This window comes from Cuculus canorus, chromosome 5 (genome assembly GCF_017976375.1).
Source record: "Cuculus canorus isolate bCucCan1 chromosome 5, bCucCan1.pri, whole genome shotgun sequence".
Lineage (NCBI taxonomy): Eukaryota > Metazoa > Chordata > Aves > Cuculiformes > Cuculidae > Cuculus > Cuculus canorus.
Window position 1 is genome coordinate 40,353,954 of NC_071405.1, and position 12,673 is coordinate 40,366,626.

General features: G+C 38.4%; 2 protein-coding genes across 6 annotated transcripts in view; one reads left to right on the plus strand and one right to left on the minus strand.

The window, feature by feature from the left end:
- KCNC1 (potassium voltage-gated channel subfamily C member 1) overlaps positions 1-12,673 on the plus strand; it is a 125,811-nt gene that overhangs the window by 109,814 nt on the left and 3,324 nt on the right. The window lies entirely within an intron of this gene.
- Positions 4,762-12,673, minus strand: part of SERGEF (secretion regulating guanine nucleotide exchange factor) — a 155,575-nt gene continuing 147,663 nt past the window's right edge. Inside the window, exon 9 of one of the 4 annotated variants that reach the window (XM_054069002.1) lies at positions 4,762-6,943. In XM_054069002.1, coding sequence (XP_053924977.1) covers positions 6,777-6,943 — 167 coding nt within the window. In that variant the 3' untranslated portion in view covers positions 4,762-6,776. The remainder of the gene's footprint in view (positions 6,944-12,673) is intronic. The other 3 variants (XM_054069001.1, XM_054068999.1, XR_008450226.1) reach the window with 3 other exon arrangements.

Below are 12,673 nucleotides of genomic sequence, written 5' to 3' on the forward strand. Positions count from 1 at the left end.
TTTTAACTCATGTTAAGGTGGAACTTCCTGTGTTCCAGTTTGTATTCTTTCCCCCTTGTCCTGTTGTTGGGCATCATTGAGAAGAGTCTGACCTCAACCTCTTGACACCACCCTTTAGATATTTATAAGCATTGATATGGCCTCCCTCAGTCTTCTCTTTTCAAGGCTAAGCTGACCAACCTCAGTCCTCACAAGAGAGATGCTCCAGTCCCCTGACCATCTTTGTGGCCCTCCACTGGACTATCTCCAGTACTTCCTTGTCTTTCTTGAACTGGGGAGCCCAGAACTGGACACAGTACTCCAGATGGGGCCTCACCAAGGTGAAGCAGAGGGGGAGGATAACCTCCATTGACCTGCTTGCTAGGCTCTTCTTAATGCATGCAAAGATACCATTGGTGTTCTTGGCTACAAGGGCACATTGCTGGTTAACTTGTCCACCAGGGACAACACAGCTTCTGCAGAGGCTGCTGACAGTGAGTCACACTAGAACAAGCAGGAGACATGTGGCTTGAGCCCAAGCAGAAAGGCTCAGTAGGAACCATGCTTTGCAGTGGTGGTGTCAGTACAAGTGAGTGACTGAAGAGGCGGTAGTGGCAGAAGAGGTGGGAAATGAGAAGAAGGACATAGGATGGGTCTGGAAAATGGGTTACGCAAGTAGAAGGGAGGGGAGCATGTGAGGAAACAGCAACTGGTGGTGGGGAAGAATAGCAGGGAGAGAGGGAAGTAGTAGCAGTGATGCCTGCCTAAAAAAAGACAAACATCAAGGACCACTAGCCCAGAAGGCAGAGCCTTGGCCTGGGACTCACAAGACAGGAATTTTATTCTTGGCTCTGCTGTAGACATGCTGGGTTACTTGCTTGGGGCATTTCAATTTTTGGGGCCTTAGCTTCTGTTTCCGTGACATTATCCTCTTTATAAAGCATTCTGAGGTGAAAAAAGGAAAAGCAGTATTTAAGTAGGAAGAGTTATTATAATCTGCTACTCAATTAAGGCACCAAAGAAGTGTCTCTCCATTTTTTAAAAGATGCCATGTTTCCTTGTTTGCAGAAGAGCACAATGCCTCTATAGGAATCCCTTTTCTTTTGTACTTTAAAGCAGAGGATTATTATGGAAAACGATTAAGCACCCACACAGTTAAAATGACAGAGCATCTTCATTACTGATTGGCAACTCCTCTGCTGTTCTAATTTAGGTACCTCGTCTTCATGCATTCATATCAGTGAAAACAAAAGAAGAGCTAAACTCATTTGAAATTTGCAGCAAAAAAAAATAAAACCATGTCAGAACATTAAAAAACTCCCAATTCTTGGCCTCACTTCTAAACACAGAAAAATGTAAGAATGGAGTGTCTTATAACAAAGTGTTCACATACACTTAAAAGATCATGCACTGGAATCATAATGAATTGAAATTTTCCAGTTTCCACTGATAAAGGCTTGATCCTGCGGACAGAACTTGCCTAAGATTGCATCTTATCTGAGAAACTGGGTGTTCCACAGGCAAAGCAAGCTGGAAATAGATGAGAAAGATGAAAGTGAATTGAGAGGTTAGCCAACACAGGAATTGGTCTCAGACTCGACATCCCTCCCAACCTGCAAAGGCTGGTCTGAAAACGAATCAAAATCTGGCACGTCACAAAATAAAAATGCCTGAGGAAGTTTTGCAAAATAAATGTAATTTCTGAATTTTTTCATCCCCACTGCCAGCTTTTATTCAGGAATAATTACTTTGCTGCTTTTGTTTCTAATCAAGTTGAAAAATGAGCTCTCCCACTTCTCTACTAATACTCCCTCACTCTCCCACAAGGTAACAAGTGTTTCATCCAGGTCCTGATTCAAATACAGAGACCATTTTCATTGTTGAGCATTTTCAGTCTTATGCTCTCTTTCCATGTTCTACAGAGGCACTGATGAGTAAAAACCGCCTCTACATTAAAAGCAGGCGAATGCAGAGACAACCTGTGGATGAATCCAAATGGAATGCACAAACAGCTAAAGAATGTGCCTTACTTCAGTCCCGTCAGGTTACAAAATAACAACAGGTTTACATATGCATTTTCTCCAAATTAACTTCAAAGGTACACATCGTAAACACCTTAATTTACAGTTATTTTTTGGGACATTCATCCAAAGAAAGGCCATTTCCATACAACTGAAGCATTTTAATTCAAGGCAATGAAGTAATTTTCTCTAACATGGAGCAAAACATCCAAGACCAGCACTTATCAGGAAATAAGAATAGCATGAAAGCTAAAAGAAAATAAAGCATTTACTACCTCATCTTTTTGCACATAAATCAAGATATTGATATGTCAAAAGTTCAAATGTCCGATTATTTTTGTCAGCTAGAGTTTTCAGCAAATTCAGTGTAAGCTCTACTTTTCTACTGTGCGTATTTTTAAGTGTAACCAAAATAACACAAGCTGATTCTCTACCAAAGACTGCATCCATTCCCAGCCTTTGGGAATCAAGAATTATGTTTTCCACTTCAGTATTTTCTTCTTCACGCTACAGAATTTTCAGCTGCTCTGAATTATAAGCTGATAGTAAATACCACAAGCATGTCTCAAGTACCAATGTAAAATTCTGGAGCATTTTTTAAGACAAAACCTAGCTAAAGACTTGCCATTTGCTGTAGAAATATCAAAATTCCTAAGAGAACACAGGAGCCTTTTTGGTGAAGACGTAACATTGCAATTGCAGTGATAAGGATCTGTCATCACCTTGATTTCTAATACAGGTGAAAAGGAAGCAGAAGTCCCAAGGTTACTTAAGTCCTGTTTTAAATCAGATTCAGAGTTCATTGAATTTAATGTAAAAAATAGTAATTATTTTAAGTGCCGGACAAGGTCACAGGCTTGATCTAAAGATTTCTGAGACTGGAAGATGAGGACAGATGTTGCCGTTACAAGTGAAGAGAACTGGAAATTTCAATATGCGCTACATGTGAGATAGAGAACCCATGGCAGGTCAATTATTCATGTTATTACTAATAAACAGTGGGAGGGGGGGAATGACAACATCCAAGAAATAGAATAGCTTGTCCCTCTTCTCACTCCCACCATACTGGCAGTCTGGAATGCTGCTATTCCTATGTGACTATTCACTTTTCAGGGCCTGCATCTTGAATCTGGCTTCCTCTGCTCTCCTTTTCACCGGCATTTCAGATTACTAAGTCAGGCCCTCTACTGCCATTAACTCACTTTTTTTCCTATGTTCACCTTTCTCCTGTACATTCAAACTGATCTCCTTTGCCTAGTTTTTATCCTCATCTTTAAGTCTTATGACTCCAAAAACATTAAATAAAGCAAAATCAGATCACATTTCCCCCCAAGTTGACCTCAGTTTCCCTGTGCTAGGCCATGCAGCTGAGCAAAACTCCTTGTCACTCAAACAGAAGTGACCTTCATGGCAGTTGCAGATGGCAAGAACAAGTTAGTCACCAATAGGACTAACAACATGCATCTAAGGGAAGGAAGCTAGTGACATGTAAGAAGTGGTGACTGGGCAAATCGGAAGAAAGGCAAAAGTGTTTTTTTCTTTCAAATGAACACACTTCAATGGGGTCCAGCATTCTAAGCAGAAACACATCAAGTCACTCAGGAATGCCACACAAAGGAAAATAATATCAGTGACTGCCAAGTAGCCTAAACAAATCCCCCAAGAGGTAAAAACTTCTGACACAACACATACATCTTCCTACCAACATTCTTTAAAATGGAACAGGAGCATCTTGCCCAGGTGCACATCGAGACTGAAGATCTCCTAGAACTTCAAACAACAGAAGTTAATACAACAGCTTCCTTCTCCCCCTCTACCCAAGAACGAGAAACCTCTCTGGACTGAGGGTCAACAGTTCACAACTTGTTCTCCAGCAAAGCTGTGATAAGTTCATCTTTTCCCCATCATGAACTTCAATTCATTGACAGGGTTTCTTATTTTCAGAAAATAGGAGGAGAGTGCAGTTGCACTGACACTTGCTTACCTTGTTCCAGTGTTTTATACACACACACACACACACAAACACACATTCAAAAATTTGCCAGTTGATTTGCATCTGAATGTGAACTAGAATGTTTACATCAAAGACTTTCTTTGTTTAGCACTGAGGACCTGCCTAAATAAGTCTGTCTTTTCATGCACTACAGAAGCAGTGGCATAGCACACTGGCTCTGCATTTCACCTCGCAGAGATTGACATTCTCCTCTAGGACATCAACAGGCAACAGTCACAAAACTCTGGACACCAACAAGGAATGAGGTTTCTTCACTTCATTAGGAGCTTTTCACTATGTGCTTCCTTTCTTACAGTAGAAAGCACTAGTTGATTTTGTATGATGTTCTATTCTGCAAGCAAAATATACTGACATACAAAAAAGGGCATTCATTTCTGAATGAATGAGCCAACAACTTGTTTTTGACATTCAACCATGTACCATCTACAATGAATTATTATGTAGTCTTCATACTACCGCAGCACCTAGAAGCCTTGACCAACGACAAAGAATTTGGTACATCAGGCTCTCAAAACAAGTCATTACTTCCCAAAGATTTCAATCTACATATGCAAGAAAAGGGAGAGAAAGTGCAGTTCTTCCCTTCTCAAAGATGACAATTGATATTGAAACACAAGATCAGAACCAGGAACAAACAAAATTACTCCTTTTTTTACCTCCTTATCACTCCAAATCATTCTTTGAGTTTCCAAAAGTGTGTTTGTGTTACAGATGGGAAAAAGTGAACAACATTTCAAATAACCAAGTCATATTTATTTGTTACATAATTTGTTGGATTCCTCTGATAAGAACTGCAGCAACAGCATCCAGAGTCAAAATGGGCTCAGTGCAGAAACCCCTGTGTTATAGGGCACATACCAGCTGTGATTAATCAAGGAACAGAATTTTTTAGAGGACATGACTACTGAAACAACATAACAAGTTTATTTGCTATACAAATTTTGGAGGAAAACAAAGGTGGAAACCACAGAAAGAACTGCCGAAAACTGCACCAGATGCTGTTCAGTGTATATAAAAGAGAGGTTGTGGTATCTAGAAAATGACATTGAGGAGAGTCAATAAAGAGCAAATTAGATAAGTAAAAAGTGCAAGAGGTCACAGCCTGGAACAGTATTTTTCCATGAAGAACCACAACCAAAACAGAGATTAAGAAAATGGTTTTCTGCACTTTTTGCAGAGGACCCATTTGATTATTTTTACAGATTCTTTCAGTATGTGTAATACAGTTGTTATAATCAGCTTCATAGTCAGTCCAAGTTTCTCATTCATTGAATAGAAAATGTTTTTGAAAATTAGTCCATGAACTATAAATGCTGTAAAACCAAAGGGGAAAAATACCTTAGCAGCCTATATTACTAATTCCATCCCCCTCAAATGTAAGCTGATACATCATCAGAAAGCCTTCCTGTTCTATTTCCTAAGAGCCCTTCTTTGAATATTTTGTAATTGTGTAAGGCCTCTTCCCTGGCAAGCCTGCTTTAAAAATTAAACCACTGTGTAGCAACAGTAGGTCTCATTAAAAGGTGCATTTACTACACAGGAGTATTCCCTATGTTTAGAACTTGAAATACATCAAATACTACAGCAAATCTAACTATTGTGGGTGGTAAACACCCAGTTTAATGGTGTCCACTGTATTTATGTGAAAAACAGTTTTATAAATAGCTTCCAAAATTCTGCTCAACATAGGTGGCTAATAATATTTTAAGAAAATTTACAGTTTTCCTTTCTCCTACCAAAACAAGTGTTAGGCCTGCGTTCTCTGCCAAGGACTCCCCTGGAACAAGTACTATGGGCATATTCTGAACAGTAACTCAACTGGGCTGTGAAGCAGATGTCAGAACTAACCTGAAATTATCGGGAATGCTCTGGAGCGCATTTTGGGCTGGAGAACTTGTGAAAAATTTCTGTTTAGGTTTTGAGGTCTTATGCCCTTTGACAAGAACTTTTCTGTTGTTTCCATGAGCTCTTAAAAGTTTTTCTTCCCTAAGCAGCAGCTTTAGAAACGCTGGGTTTGCAAGTTAATGGTAATTCATGCAGATCTGCACTGCTGTAAATCTATAATAAATTGATGTCTGGCACAGAAGATAATTCCTCAGAAATATTGTTCCTTTCACAGTTTAATCCAGATACAGCTAGTTCAGACGGGCCTCATTTCCCCCTTTTGCCAGCCTCCTATATCTCTTTTAAAAAAAAAAAACAAACTTGATCCTCTGTTTAATATGTGTGTAAGCATCTATTTACGTCCGCTGGCACTCCCCTGTGATCCAAACTGGATTTTCTGAGATGCTGGGAGCACACAGCTCTAGCAGAATTTGGCAGGCACACATGTTCATCATGACAAAACGATATAATAATAAATGACCTGAAGAGGCCCTGGGCCTCCACCTTCTCAGACCATTTCCTTAGACTGAATTCATACACTAATTATAAGCGATTAAGCAGTTAGTTTCTTCCTCAAAGACGTCTCAGAACAAGAAAAAGTCCTTCTTTCTTCAGTAGTATTGCATCAAGGCAAAATGTTTGTCATTGTAGGTAAGAAAGTCAATCCCTGTGAAAAGAACGCATGATACAATTTTTAAAGTATTATAGTTTGCTTTGCATACTCATTCCTTTTAGCCTTAGAAAAACCTTCTGCACCTTCCCACTATTGTGTTAATCTCTGGCAATCCTCTTGTAGCACTTCACAGCAATGCAACCCAAAGATGTCCATCCATCCATCCATCCGCATCCACGACACTATGATTTCAGGTGTGCAGAGTTTAACACGGAGTTTGACAAAGAGCCATGGAATGTCCTGCCCCACATCCGATTAAGATCTGTTTGGTGTAACCAAGAGCTTTAACTGGCTTCGGGACATGAACATTTGCTTCTGTGCCATCACCACACATCCCATGTTCATTCCATCCCCAAGAGAAGCACTGGCCACCTAAAAGAGAGCATATAAAATATAGTATAAAGACCACAAACACCACAGCTTTGATTAGTGTTGGGGAGCAGATATGTGAAGTCATCTTCTACCTAGGTTCTAGAAACTCTGGTAAGGTGGGGAAAAGCATTCTGGTTCTCTTGAAAATATAAATAAACCAGAATGAATTATTCTCTATCTTGTTCCATATTGTTAACAACATAAGAGCGATCAAAATAATGAAGACATCTGAAAACCATTTAGTATATACACAGTTCTCTATTTATACAGAGCCCATAGAAATATCTCTATATTTTAAGGACCCTCCCTAAAATAATGTGGAATCTCACTCTTTCAAGTTCCCCCAGTAAGCAAAACTATCACAAACAGAGCCCAGGGAATTTAATCCTTCACAGCATGATCTATAGGAACACAGAGCAGCCAAACTACATTTCATTCCTTCACATCTCGCCTTTTCGCTTTAAACAGAAGTATCGAACAACTTGCTTTACTCTTAATCATCCAACATCTTCTGCTTGCTTTCACATCATATCATTGCTTTTATTGTCCTTATTTTCCCTTGTTATTTTTTTTGTAACATCTACTCTTTTATATGTAAAATCATGATCCATGTATTATTATTACTCTATAGTACTCTTTCTTGAAGCACGAGATATAAATTTTGTCCTATAAGTGGCTGGCATAATAAAAAATATCCCCCCAAGCCCCTCTTATTCTGAACTACAAGAGATATTTTCTCCCTCTTTTCTTTATTTGGCTGTCACACACTGTGCCTGTGAATTTCTGTAATAAAAAAGAAACCCACCTTGCAATATAATAATGTTTCTGATACTACTGTTATTTTTGCAAAGCAGTGGGTATTAACCATTCTGGAGTCCAAACAATGAGAAGAAAAATTCCAAAATTTACAAAATTCAATTCCAACCATAATTCTAAAATATTTGTACTTTTCAAAATTCATGAACAGATTATTGCAAAGCTAGCAGGACCATCTTTTCCTCCTGCAAATGCAGTAACATTTCATTATCATCTGCTTTCTTTATACACAGAGTATAAAGTTCTTCTCTTCTGTAATTAAGTGCAAACATTGCTAAAGTCAGATGTAATTAAACAATGACCTTTAACTTTCTTAACAATCTTTGCAGAAATGGAACACAACAAAGTAGGCTACATACATCTCATCTAATACAGCAGCTCTGTTATTCTTATCTTAGAAGGCACTGGACTTTCTCATGACTAGGCATGTGCAATACTGACAGCCCAACCAGTATCACAAATGCACATACATGTACTGCAGAAAAGTACCAAAAAGTAAATGTACAACACATCCCATTTAAATATCAACAGATCAGAACAGCTCAGAGGTTAATTAGAACTTCTTTTGTAAGGTTCCAGGATAAAATATTTCTATAAATATTAGCAAGCAGGAAAAAGACATCACAAAGTGAGACTAAAGACACTTCACAGAACAAGTATTCAGGGAAAAAAAAAATCAAAGGATGAAAACCATCTGCACCTAAGATAAGGCATTCTTTTGCACAGTTAATATGTGGAACCTGCAGAGTAAGCCTACTTAGAGTGGGAAAACTTCCAAGTTTAATGAAAAAGGAATATAACATGCCTTGACATTACTAAGATGACTGTGGTAAGCTTTGTTACTAGACCCCTAGCAATTAGTACAACAATTTGTAGGGAGACTCGCTACATTTGACGAAAGAATCTTTTTTTTCCACTCTGTCTCATTAGGACAAGAGAGAGGAAACCACTAAGTCTTTGGTCAATGGAACATTAATGTCATAATAAATATTTAAAGAAACAGCACAGTAGGACATTAACCACTCAAACTGATAAATATATCTACTCAAACATCTTTTGAAAAAACTTCACAGAAAAAATTACAAGCTAGGAAAGCCCTAGACCAGAACATCTCCCCTGAAATAAGGATCACTGAGTCTTTTCCAGCCTTTGCTTCTTCAAGGCAAACAAACAGATCTTTCCACATCACTCCAGTGAGCTCCAAATTACTGAAATGGGTCAAGAGTGAAAACAAGCAGAAGAAAAATGGAGATTAACTAAGATTCATGAACGGTCTTATACAAAAGGCCTTGTACATATATGAAGAGCCAGACAGACATCTGAAGAGATAATAGGGCAGCTGAAAAATGTAGAATGACAGGCCACAAAAATTATTCTCATCACCATCGAGTTAGAAGTGTGGAAAGCTAAAAGGAAGAGAATTAATGTTGTGAAAATAAAAGGTATACTATAACATATCTGCCAGTAGAAGACATAGAGAAATGTTTGGGCATAAAAAAAAAAAGAAGCCAGGTGCCAAAGGAAGCAGAATTTGCAGAAAATGCACTGGGTTCCTGTTTTTTAATAACGTGTTAAAAAAACTTGGAGGGCTGGGCAAAATGACTGTGGTGACAGTGTCCAGGAGGGAACAGCAGCAATGTGAATCTGGTATAGGATCTGAAATCAATAAAGATCAAAGATAATGAAGTACGTACTAAAAAAAATGACAAAGAAAGAATAGCTGCAGAGTTAAGGGAAGGCCTTCATTAAGGGGAACTAATGGCTGGCCTCCGGACAAAGGGCACCATTCCATTGCAATACTTTTTGCTTTCCCCACTTCTCCCTCTCCCTATTTTTTTCTTGTTTTCTTTTTGATTGCTTCTATTCACAGCTTATTGCTGATAAAAACCTCAACACAGGCCCAGCAGTCCTACATGCTTTAATGAGAAAATTCAATTTTTATGCCTGTGCCAGATCTTCTCAGGATGAAAGACCATTAGAATGATGTATATTAATACAGGTACAAATTGCTTCTAACTAAATTTAAAACAAGCATTATTGCACACTCTGAAACCAAATGATTTGTGTTTGGTGAGGTGAGGAGAGAAAGTTGCTCCATATCACTTGTTAAATGAAACAGCACAATACATTGCATTCACCTTTTCCCTTTTAAAACATAAATACTCAAAGTACAAATGAAACCACAGAACTCACATGGCAATGCAGTATAATCTGAAGAGAATTTCACTTGAGTTCACAGTCACACTAATGAAAGTCTACAGTAAGAGCAAGCCATTTCCCTCCCTTCCCCCCGATATTAAATATACAAAAAGTGGAGAGAAAATAAACACAATAAATCTGTCTGTTTTCATCACACAAAACACGAAGGGGCTACTGCCCTCTTATTTGCAATAACCTAGGCTTTTTTCAAGGTAACTGAATTGACAACTACAATCCACAGGTTGATTAAACTGCAGAAATGTACCAGGAAAAATAAAGCTGCAGCCAGAGGACAGGATTCTGGGGAAAACAGAGGATTTACAGTCGCACCTCATTGCTGAGTACTCTGATCTTCAGATGAGAAGAATCAATGTTAACAAACAAGATGCTCTGCATGAGAGTCACTGCACTTAACTTCAGCCACATAAAAATTAAACAACTTGACTATAGATCATTATCCTCTACTTTTTCTCAAGAGCCAATGGAGCCACTGTTATAATCCATCTGAAGATAAAGCAAGGAAAACTGGAAACAAGGAAGCTACAAGCCTGCTTCTAAACTAGCTTGTGTCCTGAAGGCTTATCACTGAAATCTTTAAAAGCTTGTCTCTTTCCCGCTTCTCCTCCACCAATCTTCCAACCACACAAACAAACTGAAGTTGGCTTAAAAGACAATCCAACTATTTTGAAGCCAAGCTATTCATCAGACAGCTTCATATTTTAAGGATTTGTTAAAATGTTTTAACACAGCACTGTTGTATAGGCTCTATGCTCTTAGGAATGCTCCACAATACTTCAAATTATTTTTATTTTTTTAACTTTAAGTTAGTGCTATTCTACAGATGAGTATAGATAAAGTTACAGTAGGCAAGAGATCAGCTCAGAGCAAGTGAAATGCTTTCAAACAGCATTAGGACTGGATTATGGACAAAATTCAGGTGTCTGAACCATCTCCCCTTGAAAAGCATTCAAGACCTCACAAGTAACAATGTAACACAGAAGGATATTTAGACCATACTTCTCCCAAGGAGTTGTAAAACTCAAGTGAATAAGTCTTCCTATGTTTTCAGGACATCTGGCAATCCAGGGTGTCATGTAAAATAAAAGGAAATAAACACCCCTCTAAACTCTTTTATTTTTGTTAGCAACAACTCTGTTGTTATCATAAAAGATTTGCAATTTTAGAATACAAGAAACAGGGTTGATACCAATTGTTTTCTGCAGAGAAACACAGTAATGTATCAGTAACTAAAAGGGAAGTGTAAGCATTCCACAAAATCTTACTAAAGGAAAGTTTATTAAGTGGCATGTAAGATGACATGATCCCATGGTTATGTGGTACCTCCATATAATTCCTGTTGTGCCAGTTTTATTATGGAGCTGCACTTATACCCACATTTTCAAAAGGCAAGCTCTCCTGTGCTCCTGGCAGCCCATCCAGTCGCTGCTGGAGTTGCTCAGGACTACAACCCTCAGAAATGCACATCTGACTTTATAGTGAGTAAAGCAGATAAAAGTCACAGGTGTTGCAGTGCTGACACAGTATACAGCTAAGAAACAAGATACATTCTTTTTTTCATGTTAAGTACAAAGTCCGCGGTACTAAAGTCATGCTGATTTCAAAGTTAGCCTCCAGTCAACAATCTGTCCTCACTCCACCCTTACATCATTAGTAGCTTTCCCCAGACCCTGACCACTCAGTCCCCTCCCTAGTAGTGATTTTACACAAGTGAAAAAATTAGATGACTTCGGGAAATGCATCAGTGGTTTGTCCTGGTATCTGGAAAGAAAAGCTACTGATGGCCTCAGCTACTCCTAGCAAATGCATTAGACATGCACAAAATCAACTTCTCTGACTTGGTGCTCTAAACTAGTATTTTATGTGAATTATTATTTTTTTACAGCAGAAGCACTGTCTTGTTAGTTGGACTTTCTCTCTGCCAATACATGTAGATTGTGTAATACAGCAGGAACTTCAAACTGGGTCATAGCCTCAAGGCCAACTGTCAAAATATCGTGTTACAATATACAACTATTGAATAGAGTCAGACAATCAACTTGAGTATACGAGATGCCTGGTATGGCTTAGGGAGCCATGGTGGTACGCAGAGTACTGTAAAACAGAGCAATGAGGCTACACATCTCCTTTGAAATTAATTTCATTTGGAAAAGTCTAATTTCTAGTTTCTCCTTCAATATCAGTAACTATCCCATGCAAACAGAAGAGCAGTACAGAGAACATCTAACCTTTTCTATCCTCATTTCATAGCATGCGAATAGTCGAGAGTCACAAAATGGGAAATGGGAAGAATCATGCTTATGATAATATAATTTCCAAGAATGCAGTGAAGAGCAATGTAGCATATTTGTCACAACCTGCAAACTGCATATGTTCAACAAACAGCAATGCAGAGAAGTAGGGAAAGATACAGAAAGAATGGCACAAAAAAAGAAATCTTAGCAGTTTACAACAAACATGCTATGCATTTTCCTATGTACTGTTTTAAGCATCAGGCAAATAACTGAGCCCATTTTCTGCAGGTAGTGAACGCTATCTTGCTAATATACAATGACAATGGAAATTCTGTTCTGTTCTCACAGGGCACTTCAAAGCAGGAGCTGAATGGCTCACTACACAAATTAAAATGCATCTATTTAAAAGAATCATTCCACGTTACATCAAACAAGCCATGGCTAAGGTTAGCAGGCTAGTTCA